General features: G+C 37.2%; 1 protein-coding gene across 3 annotated transcripts in view; it reads left to right on the forward strand.

The window, feature by feature from the left end:
* The window catches only part of LOC113781958, a 32,919-nt gene extending 20,329 nt beyond the window's left edge, over positions 1-12,590 (forward strand). For 2 of the 3 annotated variants that reach the window (XM_027327844.1, XM_027327845.1), the window contains exons 7-12: positions 1,095-1,244; positions 1,318-1,434; positions 6,076-6,156; positions 6,550-6,699; positions 8,694-10,598; positions 12,169-12,590. In XM_027327844.1, the coding sequence (XP_027183645.1) occupies positions 1,095-1,244; positions 1,318-1,434; positions 6,076-6,156; positions 6,550-6,699; positions 8,694-10,598; positions 12,169-12,363 (2,598 nt within the window). In that variant the 3' untranslated portion in view covers positions 12,364-12,590. The remainder of the gene's footprint in view (positions 1-1,094; positions 1,245-1,317; positions 1,435-6,075; positions 6,157-6,549; positions 6,700-8,693; positions 10,599-12,168) is intronic. The other variant, XM_027327846.1, reaches the window with a different exon arrangement.
* Positions 12,591-14,729: the final 2,139 nt, after the last annotated feature.

A 14,729-nucleotide genomic window follows, 5' to 3' on the forward strand; every position in this document is an offset into this window, starting at 1 on the left:
CTCTTGGTGACAGCATAGTGTTGTACGGACATCTTGTTTGTTGTACTTAGCAGTACCCAGAGACTGGACCTTAATCTAAATGTTTAGAGTTTTATAATGTTTTCATTTTCATCTGTCAATGAAAGTTTACTTAAAATATTAGCTCACAAATCCTTGTTTACACAAAAACAATGTTTAACATTCTCCTGCCCTTTCAGAAGCATTATTTCCTTTAAGTTCGTGTAATCGAGTCGATTTGCATCTGCCCAATGATTTGGGTTCGATGAGTTAAGTCTTTTGTTAGCTAGTTTTTTGTCAACTTTTAGTCATTATTGACCTTAGTTTTCTCTAGCTTTACTCCTCAGACATGCCATAGCACTATGAACTGAGTCTAAGTCTTCTGCTCTGTTTTCTAAGCCTTCCATCTTGTTTGCACCTAAATTTATTCTTAATTCATAGTATGATAGATTGTTTGGCTAATCTGAGTTAACCTGTTTACGCTGAGTGAATTTTGCTCCATTCTGAACCTAAAATAAGAAAAATTTTTGTATCAAGATTTTTAAATTTCTGAAGTTCATGATGTTGTCCTATCTGGTTGATAACATTCTTATGGAAATCAACTTCTGCTCATAACAGCTGATGTTGCACACAAAATAATACAATACCTACATAGCAGATTGACTTCTTTTTGGTAAAAACACTATCAATGTGAATGTACTATGGATACTTTTTATTGATGTAGATTCAAAGATGTTTAGATAACTGTGGCAACTAAGTCCACTGTGATAATAGTGCCTAGATCAGCTTATATGTTAAATCACAAGTATGTAGTGCCTGAGAGTATACTGTCTTCAAATATCTGTTATCCTTTTTACGCTGTCTTGATTCCATGATAAATTCTGAATGAGATGGTCATATTATTTTTCCAACCTTTAAATGTCAGTATTCTTGATCAGGGTAAAGTGCTATCCTAGAATGTCACACCTTTTTCTCTGTTGTTGGTTTAATAGATGATACACTCTCAGAGGTTTTATTTATTAATTTCATGCAAGAATTGGCTAGACTTGCAAAATTCATGACTTTAAGATTGTTTGGAACTCTTGGAGTTTTTTCAGGGTGTGCCCGAAATCCATCTTTTTAATGCCAGGTATAAGGAGCGAATTGGAGATGTGAATGCTGCAGTTGCTGCATTTCTCAACTCTGACGTTCTATCTGATTCCTTACCCAGACATATTGTAGAGCTGGCAAATATGCGAAGGCGTCTGGTGCGGATTAACTTGCCCTTTTCTTTGTGCAATATGTATGGATTTTAGTAAAGTTTGCCATGCTAATTTGCAGGGTAATCTGGAAGCAGCTTCTGATACATTAAAAAATGCAATTAATATGGCAGAAAAGAAGCAGAAGTTGCATAGTTTACCTAGCCTGTTCATTCACTATTCTCGGCTCAAATATATGGTACGAAATCCAGGAGTACCTGAATCTGCTGCATCTGAAGCTACTTAGTTTTCTTTATGTCTTAATAGTGTTTTGGTCAGTAGAGCTTTATGCTTGGCCAGAAAAGAGTGTATAGCTTTTGGTGGGTATGCTTGAGAGGAGTAGAACGAGCAGTAGGTAATGCATTTAATATAGTACTATTAATATATGTTCAAGGTTTTGCTATCTTTTATAGCGATCAAAATCTGTATATAGAGCTGGTAAACCTATTAGTGAGTTTACAAAATTGGAAGTATGTCTCATAGATGCTTTCTCTCTGAAAACTTGTTTGGGGATTAGCTTGTGCTGAAATGCCTGCATTAATTAGTAGTTAACATAGCTTCCACTTTAGTGCCAGATATGCTTACATGAGGTAGCTTATAATGTCAGTGTAGCTTGCTTAGTTGTGCGCTTATTTTTTGTCTTAATTGTATTGATGCCTGCTTACTATTAGCATAGTTTTTGCAGCCCATCATAAATGACCCAACATGATTGGCAGGCAACAGGCATAACACGGACCATTGATTGATAGTATGTGATACCTTCAGGTTGACACCACCACTCTATGCATGTGCTCTCATAATGATGGACTATGTTAGGATCAACATTTTGCTTGTCTTTTCTTCAATAGTTTTTTGAATCTTTTGCAGAAGACTATTAAAACTTAGGATTATTGGAGGATCTTACTTGGTTTAACTGTATTGGTCATGGATTGGTATTTCAGCGGATGTACTTGAGGATAGGGTGTGTGCTTGGGAAAATGTAAGTGGAATCAGGATCTAGCAAATGGAATCTGTTTAGAGATTGGAAGAAGGAATCTAGGAAGAGAAGAGACAATAAGAAGAGGAAGGGGAAAGGGAAGGAAACTTTGGATTCACACCGAGAGAGAGAGAGGTGTCATTCTCAAATTTTTTTCATTCGTATAAAATCACTAATACATATTTATAGACTCTTTAGACACAACAAACTGGCAACTTTCTTTCACAGATTGATTGCTAAAGTAGTCTGCAAAAGCTGATGTTATTGATGCTGATTATTGATCTTCCACTGGGGATTGACAATTGGACTTCCAGCAATGCCTAGCTCTTGAACTTCTAAGCAAGGCCTGGCCATTAAAGTCCTATAGAGGCCTGATCCTTAAACTTCCACAAGTAGCTGCATCTCGGTGTCATTTATTTGGCAGTCAACCATTACTAACCAAGGCTACCCCCGAAACTAGCACATATACTTGCAAATCAAACGCTCACCACATTCAGCAAATGAGCCACAAATGTTAAGTCTTAAATCAATTCTAGAGCTAAAATAATTTCAAAAGTAAATTTTCTTTTCTTCAGGTATTGTGATAGCTTTGCTGTCCTGCATCAACTACGCTACCATTTTAGGTATGGATGATTTTATTTAAATGGCGGTGTCTAAAGAGGAACAGCAATTTTAAATGAAGAAATGTTGATATTGGTCAAAGCTCTTCGTGCCGGTTTTCAGGTTGATAATAAAAGAGAACTGTGCCTTTATTCTAGTATGAGAATTACAGTTCCTTGGAAGAGTGATTATTGAACTTTAGCAATACACATAAGGAATGGGTAAAGGGTAAAAGGGAACAAGAAGTAGATGAAGTTCACCAGAGGTTTGCAGATTTTCTTGCCTTTCAATCTACTTCAAGTAGTTATTCTCAGTTCTGTACAGGTAAAGCCGAGACATAAGGCACTTTGCAATGATGACCAATTTTCTTCTTTGTGCCGGTTCAAAATTTTGAAGCCATCATTTGTGCATTTTTTAAGCTGTGTTCTGCTTGCAAAATTACTACTTAAAGTAACATCGACCTCTTTCTCTTATTTCAATAACATGCATGAAGAAATTCAGTTCTGCACCTCAATTGAGTTGCCACTCACGGAAAAGGTTATATTGCTTATGAGTATATTATTTTTTAGCTTTTATGCCACATAAGTCGAAAAGCTTGATCCTAAGAGGCCAAGCATGGTACACCCAATTTAATTTGATCTATCCTTGCTTCATTGCTGTGAGACATGACCTTATGTGCTATACTATCTATAGACGAGAGTCAATTGTTTGTTTCTATATGCTGCTGATTACAATTGAAGGTTACATAAAGTTGTCTTCATAACCAGTTGGAGAGTTGCCTGATACAAGGAATTTATGCATGTTTTGAGTAGCAAGAAAATCTACAAAGAGGGTCCTTTGATTATGCTTCTTCTAGGAAATAATTGAGAGCAGCTAGATATTTTAGTATCACTCAATTAAGACAGAAAACGGTATGTCCACGAATGTTTTTGTTTTGTGATGTAAGCAAGCATCCATACAGCTGAAAAACTATGGACAACATAATCTGTAGTAGCTAGTAGGTTGATGATAATTAGAACCTAATAGGGAGTAGCACATTAGAAGCCATCAAGAAAGCCAGAAGCAATAAAGACACCTCATTGGTTAGATAGAAATGGGTTCTAAACAATGTTCCTGACTTTTTACCCGAAAGCAAATGCCTAAAATGAAATCCTATGTTGGTGGACTTTTGTGTCCAAACATTGCAGGATCTTGTCTCCTCAAGAAACTAGAACCCAATGAAGAAAGCATTTACTATTTTTGTCAAATGATAGGATAGCGTCATTGTTGACCAAATGGACAATAAAAAATAGAAACCTTGTTTGGAAATTACGCAAGGAAAGGGAGGCTCGGGGTTAAAGTTCCTGATTCCCCATCTGAAATTCAGTGTTTGTTGACAGGAGAAAGCAGCTTAACTATGTTAGCAAAGATTCATAGGTCCCACCCCTTTTAGTGGACACCATTCATCTGGTAGTCACTTTTTTTTTTTTTTTTTTAAAGTGGGACAGCTAGTAATCACTTAGTTATATGAGTTCATAGGTTGCTCTCTCCTGCTTGAGCTTATGGATGAGGTAGGTAATTTATTATTTTAGTAGAATAGGCGGCTTGGTCTGAAATCTGCTGCCCTCTGACAATCATCCGGCCCATTTTTGCGCTGGTGTATCGGAGATGACAAGTACATTACTTTACTTTTGAACCAAATTTAGGCAAGGTGGATTTTAACTATGGTCTAGAATCTAGGATTCCACCTGTTCTTTAACCCCGGGTTACCATTGAACTTTGACATCCCCACTGACATGTAGGTTGAAATTGACGATGGCCTTTGAAAACTGAAACCGCTCATGAAGCCTGGTTGGTTACTATACTGAAGCTTATAAATCTCAGTAGTTAGGCTGAATGAAGCCTGAGAACCCTCTAAGCCTGGAAAGAAAGAACCAAGTAGCAGTGGAACTATGAACATGGGAGTGGATGAACAAAGGCTTCAGTCTTTGTACAATACGAAAGAACCCGGGCATCAAGTCAATATCAACTAGCAGTGTCTAGAATGGACAAGATGTTATTATCTTAGTTTACTTCTTTTTATGCTGAATATGTTTGCAGAGTTTGTTGTCCTCCCTGACTCTAATTTTTAAATTATACCTTAATCAAAAATGGAATATTTGTTGATTATTTCTTAGACAAAAAATAGCATATGAGTTAATAGTGTAGAAATAATGACTGATAGTTGTATGTTGCCAAAGCACTTTCTGTTGCAGGACTAACTAATCAAACTACTTTAGATACAGAAATTAATATCTCTAATGTGAGCTTGTTTTAGATGTAATTCTTTTAAATGGCACACAATATAGCCTTTTAGTGGCTCAACTTTATGCAAATTATCCTTTGTGTCCTGAACCTTCTCTAATAAAGATGAATCTGGGGTCACTGAAATATGTAATGGTATAAGATTGTCAAATTTTGAACGACATGCTGATGACTATTCGGATCAATTTCTTTGCATTCTTAAAGCAGATGTAAAGGGTTAGAGACTGGTAGCCCTACCAGGATTATGATTAAAAGTTGATTGACCTTATTGATGATCTGAACATAGTATACGATAAAGCTAGTCAAAATTTATTAAGAGACTAATAGCATGTAACAGAATTCCTTAGGACTAGATGAACTTAGTCAAAATTTATAGAGATTAAGTTCAATCAGGACTAGATGAACTTACGACTCTGTCTACTTTCCAGAGCAACCGACGATAGCCTTCCTTTTATCTCATTCATACTAAAAAATGCTTTGGCTGTCAATTGAATAATTCTTTATCAAAGCTTTTAAACTTAGAAGTTGGGCAAGCATTATATGATCATCGAGAACGCATTTCCCTTTTGCAATGCCAAATGCTACAACACCTAAGGAATGAAATCTCATCTATAATACGTATGTCTGGCTTGTATATGCTTTCAAACCTGTTGCTGGTTTGACAAGCTTGGGTATTTAGCCATCTGAGTAAACAAAAAGGAAAAATACTTCAGGATATATTACTTTGCAACCATCTTTGTATTTACTAATTAAATGCTGGTTTGGAGTTAGAAAGGAAAAAATTTAAACAGCCATGTAAGAGATTCTCATTTGAGATTGATTTGACTCAATTCCAGTCCCCTGTCGTGTCATGTATATTGTTTCGTGTACATATATTCTTCATATTCTGGATTTCCAAATATGCTGGATTCTATTGCATGATTTGTGGTCTGCAATTGCATAATATTTGTTGTACTAATTCTACTATTCAATAATTGGTAGATCACAGGAAGTGCAGAAGCTGCTAGAGATGCTTTAATAGATGGAATTCAACGGATTCCTCATTGCAGTAAACTTTTGGAGGTATTAATCCCAGCCCCCCACACCATCCCACCGCCCCCCCCCCCCCAAATTATCAATTATGCTGCCTCTGGTTGACTAAAACTCTGCACTCATGGTCAAAAGAATATTTGATACTTCCATTAATTATTTGCTTAGGCTGGCTCTCGTTGAACACTCTGCATTTCATAGGAAATGAAAATCGAATTGCTTCTCATTTGCTGTAACTTGTACAATAGCTGCTTTCGTGTTCTTTGGATTGTGGACAAAGGATATTTGCTGCATGTCTTGATGCTGTGCTGATGTGCAGATCTTGAGTGTGTTTGAGTAACTATAATCAGTTTTTTATAACTTTTTTCAATTTCTTCCCTTGTTAAAGAGAGGATATAATGAAAAGTGTTAAGTTCACTTCTGCAGGAATTGATTAAATTTGCAATGATGCATGAAGGAGCCAAACAAGTAGATCTAATAGACTCAATTATAGGTCATGCAATTTCTCCCAGCTCTGAGGGAACCTCTGGTCTGGCCCTTAAAGATCGAGAACACGTATCATCTTTGTTTATGGAGGTTTGAGAATTCTATTAAATTCTGTAAAATTCTATCTGTTCTACCATTTCACGAGTTTATTGCGCATTTCTTGCAGTTTTCCATTGACAGAGATTCTCTGGCCTTTTTTCATCACAGAAAGGATCAGTTGGTTGGGTAGTGGGGGTATCTTCTAACAAATATTACTTGAGTTCTAACCAGTGAATTATGCCTGTTAACCTAATTCTTGCTTATAAAGAAATCTGTAAATATCATTTTTGGAAACTACAAGACTATCAACATAGTTGCTTGCGAAGTTCTGTTATGCATGTGTTGTCAGGATGCATATCTGAATGTAGTGATTAATGCTGCTGGATATACCAGATTTACTGCTTGATTTGTGTACCAAGCAAGCATGTGCTTATGGTGGTTTGTAATTAATTACCCTTGAAAATTGGCACTTGTTTCTATGGACATTCTTAATTTCTGAACCAGCAAATCAGTATAATGCAAGATTGACAGAGAAACTGTCATGTGTGCTAAGATGATAATAAATTTCGCTAAAATAAGTAAATAAAAACTCTCACTATGAATACATCTCATCTGCAGACAAGTACACTACATGTAGTTGAATGTATGATGACCATTGGGTTGTTTAATGATTTTTTAACACTGGACTGCAATGTTTGAAGTGATCTTTGTGTGACACATTTGCATATTTGTATAATCGCATATAAAAATACAGGGTAAGTTGGGCTTTATCCTTCTGCATTTTGCTTTAGCCAGATCAATCTAGTACTATAATGTAGATTCCTGTTCTAAAGAAATAAGAGTGGCCAATAAGAAAATCACAACTACAGGTATTAGAAATGTCATATACCTTTTTGCCTGTTGCAATTTTTTTTTTAATATCATGTTTGGAAAAACCTGTTATTTCACAAGGAACTGTCCAGCCTTCTGCATTTTTAAATGACAGTTCATTGACATTCAGATCTCATTCCTTGCAGTGCCACTCCCTGTGGATTCTCATCCCAGTTTCATCCAAGAAATGAAATCAAATGGGTTTCCTGTAGCATGGAAACCACTACAAAGACTTTGCTGTCCCTCTCCAGTCCCTCTTTTTGTCCCTAGCTTCTCTTATTCCCATCGTACACACCTGTTGTACTTATCTGTTTCCCTGACTGCACAGCCCCCATGGTCATTCCTCGCCTTTCTGGGTATTTTGCTTGAATGATGAAATTAAGGCTCAAATGGCCCATCTGACCAGATTTTCTGCATGTAATATAATAATAGAAACTTTAGGTGGATTGTGTTGGTTCTGTGGGTTTCTATGTCAAGTTTAGGCCTGATTATGTGGATTTTGGAGCTGATCTTATGTTGATTTAGGTACAAATTATGGTAACTTTAGTTTGTTTTACTGGCTGATTGAAGGAGTCTGATTTAATAGTTCACTGGAAAAAGCATATATTAGAAAACTTGATTACAATACAACCATGCTTTGATTCGAACCCATTTTCCTATTATATTTCCCCCGAAGGAGAATATAAATTAAAAATGTTCAGGTTTCTGCTACAAAAGCCAGAATAGAAGCGTTTTCAAATGAATTTTACATCTGTTTGGTATCTCTCTGAATTAGACTTCTTTAAATTCATTAATTTCCACCTAGTGCAACTATTGTCAGCTTTGGATTTCGATTGCTGGCCCTGTTCACATAATTAAGAGAACAAAAAAGCACGCCGTCATGCCTATCAGAATACTGTGTTTCATAAAATGCTTGTTTTTATTTTACATTCTATCTGCTTATGAAATTTGTTATTTCCTGCTATCTCTCTTCTTTGTTTTTGGGCTTTTATTTTTGGCATCCCTTCAAATTGACATCTAAGCTTAGCAAGGATGCCCACTGGGGTAATTGAAACTTTTTTGTTTTTTTCTTTTTGGGTTCATTTGGTTGACTTTACTACACATTGTGTTGAAGAGCACGATATTGCTTAACCAAAACATTTTTCTGATAATTGACTAATTTGATATTTATGCAGTTTGTGGACCTTTGTGGAACAGTGCACGATATTAGTAAGGCATGGAATCGTCACATTCAATTGTTTCCACAGTTGGTCAGGAACAATCTAATGGATAAGGAGCTCGACTTAGGAAAATGCCTGTCTGATCAAATGTTGGTCATAAGAGAGAGCGGTTCTTGTGCCTTTCCTAATTTGCTAGATGAAGACCAGCATAGTAACCAACCAGTCGAAGAGCAGGTAAGCTTGTTACCAGCAAATCATGCCAGCAAGGATGAATTGGTTTCTGCTGATCAGACCCCACAGAAATGCAATAACACAGTTGACTGCGAGAGAGGGGAACACTTATCTACCCAGGAGGCAGACAAGCGAAACTTTGGTGCATTTGAAGTGGATGAAGTAGCTCATCACTCAATGCTTCAATCAGCAGATGATACACCTAGAGTAATGGAATCAATGGACAACTTGACGGAACAGCATAAAGAAAATGTGCCTGCACAGATGACTCCTGCATCAGTTCAAATTTCAAGTAAAGCTACCTCAGAACCAAATGCATTGACTTCTAACTCTAATTGCCAGTCAAGTGCAACTGTTATTTTAGAATCTGCAGAAGAGCATTCCTGTCCAATGAATATGCAAGACCAAAAGCACAAACAGCATCCTAATCCAGTTTCTTTTGGTAATCTTTCCTTAAATTCTCAGGAAAAGGCCTCTCAGAAATTAATTGCTATGGCTTCTGATGAACATGATGCTGCTTCAGATATTTCCAAGTCTACAGATTGTTTGAATGCAAATAGTCCTCCAAACAGAACTGCAGCTGCTGATTCTGTTGAAGTTCAAGAATCCCCAGATGAAACTAGATCGGCTGGCTTGTTATCCTCAGCAACTCAACAAGTGAGTACACCAACGAAAATGCATCCAAGTTCAATGCTGTCCCCCAGTGCCGGTGGAGAATGCCATCAAATGCTCAAGGGTACAGTTTCTGAAGGAAAATCTTCAGAGATGCACTTGCAGTCCAAGGATCTGCAGCATCTACATCAGCAGCCTTTGACACTTCAACAGAGTCCAACTGTTGCACTGGGCTCTAAGATGCCCACTACTCATCCATATCCTCAGCATTCCCTAGTTTGGAAACAAGGGGACCACGCTGAAGTTTATTGCAAGGAAAATGCTCCACAGGAGAATCTAGCAAGTAAACATGTCTGGCTGGTCAATAGTATGCCAGACATGAGCTCCTCATCCACAAATCCATCACATATCGCAACAGATCATGGTCAAACATTAAGTCAGACATTGCCGTATCAGCAACATCTTCTGCAACAGCAATACCAACAGCAGCTAGTTCAAATGCTGCCACTGCATCATCAACACCAACAATCATATTTGCACCACCAGCAGCTTCTGCCACAACAACAGCAACAACATCAGCAGCAAGCGTCTTCCTGGCAACAACAGCAATATCATCAGCAACATCAGCAGCTGCTTTCATTACCATATCAAGGACTGCAAATTCAGCAACAGATGCCCCACTTGCAGCAGATACATCAACAGGTACAGCCGCATTACCATCAGTCAGCAGAACAGTTACAACTACAGCATGCTCAGCAACTGCAGCAGCAATTTGCACCAGTACCTGAGCAACAGCTGCAGCTATATCATCAGTCACAAAAGCTTGCCTATGATATGCATCAACAGGGATATCAAGGACATGCAGCACAAGTACATCAGACATTATTCCAGCAGTACCAATTGTATCAACAAGGCTATGGACAAATGTTGCAGCAGCATCAACAGCATCCGTATCATTATAATCAAATGCTTCTGCAGCAGCCCCCACAACATCAGCAACAAGATGAACAGCAGGAGCATCATCAAAAGAGAGCTTCAAATCAGGATCTATCACAAGGCATCAGTCAACATCTATGGGTGAGTTCTTTTCATCTGATTATCAAATCTTCTTTTCAACAATTATAAATGAGATCAAACTTTTTTCTTTTTCATGGAAGCAAAGCAAAGGTAACACATCTTGGTAGTTGCTCTCATTGGTCATGTCAAAGTGGGAGTAATTATTTCCAGTTGAAAGTTCTGTATGAGAGTAACTGTTATTGAATAACAAATAGAGCTTGTTGACTGGTTTAAAAATTAATATCCATGACTTCTTTTATAATGCTATAAGAACTGAGTCCAATAGCATCTGTTTATTTTAGTGTATTAGCATCAATTTATTGGCTTGTGGTGCAACCCTGTTACCTTGCACATTCTCATCTACACGTTTACTGGAAAAAGTAGAGCAAAAGGAGTGAATATAGTTTGAAAAGAGATAACATTTTAGGTGAATGAGCAAAGCTTAACTGGTATGGATGGTTTTATAAATTAGATTCACTCTTGCATATTTCCAATATGAGGTGACATATGTCAATTCGTTGCATATTCGTCGGGTGACATTTAGCCAGGATGGTGGTAATTGCAATCATTGAAATATTATGGATGCCATCAGTGCTGACACCTAGACTTAGTTTTGGCGTTGATTTGCTGTCAGAATTCACTCTTGTAATGATGCCTTGTATTGGAGGCTGTCCATGGATGTTCTGAACAAGATTTTCTCTGGATATTCATCCAGTTTGGAATATGGTAGCTTAAACCAATTTGGAATATGGTAGCTCTTCCTTTGCTTTTGTCCATTCTTCCACTTTTATGATGCAGATCCTTTTTCTTTCCTTAACCCAGGTCTCTATTGTTATTTGACGAATACTTCCTATACCTGGCCTTTCCCCAAAGTAGCTAGGCAATATAATCAGAAATTTGTCTGTCTTCACTGGGAAACTAAGTGAACTATGAGATTAGGAGATTAAGCTTCAGTGAGTCCATGGATCAATCATTTCATAGTGTTTCCATTAATTTCCTGTTTCTTAAACATCATCCCCCTTGTGATGGTTTTAATGTCCCTTTATGTTTTTTTTTTCCCTGACTTTTGTTGCTGCAACCACAACCTTACCCTTTTACTTTATAAGCTGCATTAATTTCTTTATAATCATCTTGGCTAATTAGATTCGGCTCTTTCTTAGACTCAAAGAGACAGATATATCTCTACCAAATATGTGTACACAAACACGTTTGTATATTTATATTACAGAATGCAGCAAAGAGTTCATTTAAACTTCTGAAGGTACTTCATGATCATGGTTTTCATAGTTGAAGTGCAAGGGAAGCACTGGTTGCACAATTCAATTACCTGGAAGTCCTTGGGCTATATTTATATATTATGTCTACATACTAAGGAATGATTTGACTTCTGAGGTACCTGACATGGTGGTTTAGAATCTGATGTGCAAGCCCTTATCACACAACAACTCAATTACCTAGCAGTCCTTGTATGTGTCTTCTTTATGTGTTCATTGGTGCCAATGCAAATCTGCTCCTTGTACGGATTTCTAGTTCATAGTTGTATCATTGCCATTAGTTGTGTGCAATCAAAGACTAATTTTCTGAAATGCAGGGCCAGCAGACTGCACCACAGGGTGCTGATTCTACGCTGCTTCGACACTCATCACCACAATCTATGGCTCAACTGAACACAGAAAGGCAATCTGGGCTAGTTGCATCATCACACCAGCAGCCTTTCCATGGAATATCCCCTTCCCGTAATAGAGACACACCTGAATCTGCTGCATCTTCACACCATGGGCGTTAATCTCCCTAATATCTGCCGATTCTATGTTCATTATGACCATCATCTCTTTGTTAATTGTCATTTCCTAATTTGAGGACGAGTAAAGCGTAAATTAGTTTTCCTGCTTAAGAGTACGCATTGCCTCTTTATTACGTGCGTCTGGTACAATCTGTTGGATATAAAAGCTACCTGAACAATGCTAACACTTGAACACTTGAGTCGTACTTGAAAGCACTGTCCTAAGAAACTATTTCAGAGTATTGAAATATTTCTCCAGGATTAAACAAGTCTTCCTCTACTTTGTTAGAGGGATGTAGAACCAGCAAAATTTGTTCCAAAACCAGCAGGTAAAATAAAAAAAAATAAGGAAAGCAAATAGAGTAGAAGGAATAGAGAGTTCACGAAGTGTAGTCTTCGTTGATCAGCGTGCCAATGAACCTGACAAATGGTTCTATTTATAGGCTACATAATACGGAATAGAGTGATAGAGGATAGGATTTTGAGAGCTGATTTTCCGTGAGAACATGCATGCTTCCCGTACCAGTTTTAGCATTTGAAGTGGTCAAAGGTCTTCCACTATTGGGAAAAGTTGGAAATAGTCAGACCATCAGAAGGCCATTTGATCGAGAAAGCAAGACGTCTCACAATCTTGAATTTGGCTTTTAGCCCTTTTATCAAAATCTTATCTTAGCAGATTTCTTCCTCAAAATAGGAACAAACATTTCTGATGAAATTTTTGTCAGCTAAGACTCTTATCCAAACCGTAACAAACATGATAAAATCTTTTGGAATATCTATTTTTACAACAATCTCCCACTTATTTCAAAAGATTTTAGACAAAGGAGTATAAACATCTGCTGGATTTGTCTGAGTTCAATGTAATCAGTTTGGTGTCTTTTGGACTATGAACCAAACTTAAATTGATAAAATATGTCTTACAGAATTATTGGTGAAAAATATCTTTCTATGAACCAATAATTCTTGTTGTATGACAGAGATCTTATCAATCATGTTATAACCCATAATTTTGCTGTTCAATGCAGTTTTGCGCATTTAGGCCGTGCGCCTGCCTGGTTGTTCATGAGAGCTCTAAAGATTTGGCCAAAAAATCTTATAGGAGCGGCCCCACTCCACTCACATATAGGTGAATTTATCAAGTGTATACTGCCCTAAATACACCTACCTAAAGGGATATAAACTCATTAAGAGTATTAAACTCAGCCTCACAATTGCTGGCAGCCAAAGCACTTATTTTCGAAGGGACTTAAATTTCAAGTGCTTTACTGTCAATATCGACTTGTTATTACCCATATGAACCTATTTCATGGGATCACCAATCACATAGGTTGGGTTACCATCTCTATTGACAACTGTTGGCCTAAGTCCCATCTCCCTTGTAGTTTGAAGAATTAATTTTCTTCCTACAGGTTTAGTCAGAGGATCGGCCAAATTCAACTCTGACTTTACAAAATCAATGGAAATAATTCCATCTCTAAGCAGCTGCTTTACGACATCATATCTCAATCTCATGTGTCGACTTTTACAATTATACGATTTATTTTTAGCTATGGCAATCGCTGCTTGACAGTCACAATGTATGGACACAGGAGGCAACAAATCCTTAGTTGAAGGAATGTTAGCTAAGAAATTTCTCAACCACTCGGCCTCAGTCCCTGTCAGTTCCAGAGCTACAAACTCTGACTCCATTGTTGATCTAGCAATGATTGTCTGTCTAGCAGATTTCCATGCTATTGCACCACCACCAAGGGTGAACACATAACCACTAGTGGATTTCGTATCATTTGAATCAGAGATCCAATTAGCATCACTATAACCTTCTAATACAGTGGGAAATCCACTATACAGGATACCAAAATTCATGGTACCTCTCAAATATTTCATTAGTCTGACTAATGCAAACCAGTGCTCACGGTTGGGATTATGAGTATATCTACTCAGTCGACATACAGCATAAGCTATATCAGGTCTAGTAAAATTCATCAGATGCATCAGACTCCCAATAATCTGAGCATATTTAGACTGAGCAATTGGGTCACCATTATTTTTCTTTAATTGAGTGTTAGCATCATAAGGAGTACTCACAGGTGTCACATCATAATTTTCAAACTTCCTAAGAAGTCTCTCTGTATAATGTTCTTGTGACAACATTATACCATCACATTTTCTTATGATTTTAACACCCAATATTATTTTGGCTTCACCCAAATCTTTCATATTAAAATTAGAAGACAAAAAATATTTAGTACTATTTACAATATCTAGACTAGTACCAAATATAAGCATGTCATCCACATATAAACTGATTATCACATATTGATCATTTATAATTTTGACATATACACATTTATCCACTTCTACAGACGAAA

This window comes from Coffea eugenioides, chromosome 9 (genome assembly GCF_003713205.1).
Source record: "Coffea eugenioides isolate CCC68of chromosome 9, Ceug_1.0, whole genome shotgun sequence".
Taxonomy (NCBI): domain Eukaryota; kingdom Viridiplantae; phylum Streptophyta; class Magnoliopsida; order Gentianales; family Rubiaceae; genus Coffea; species Coffea eugenioides.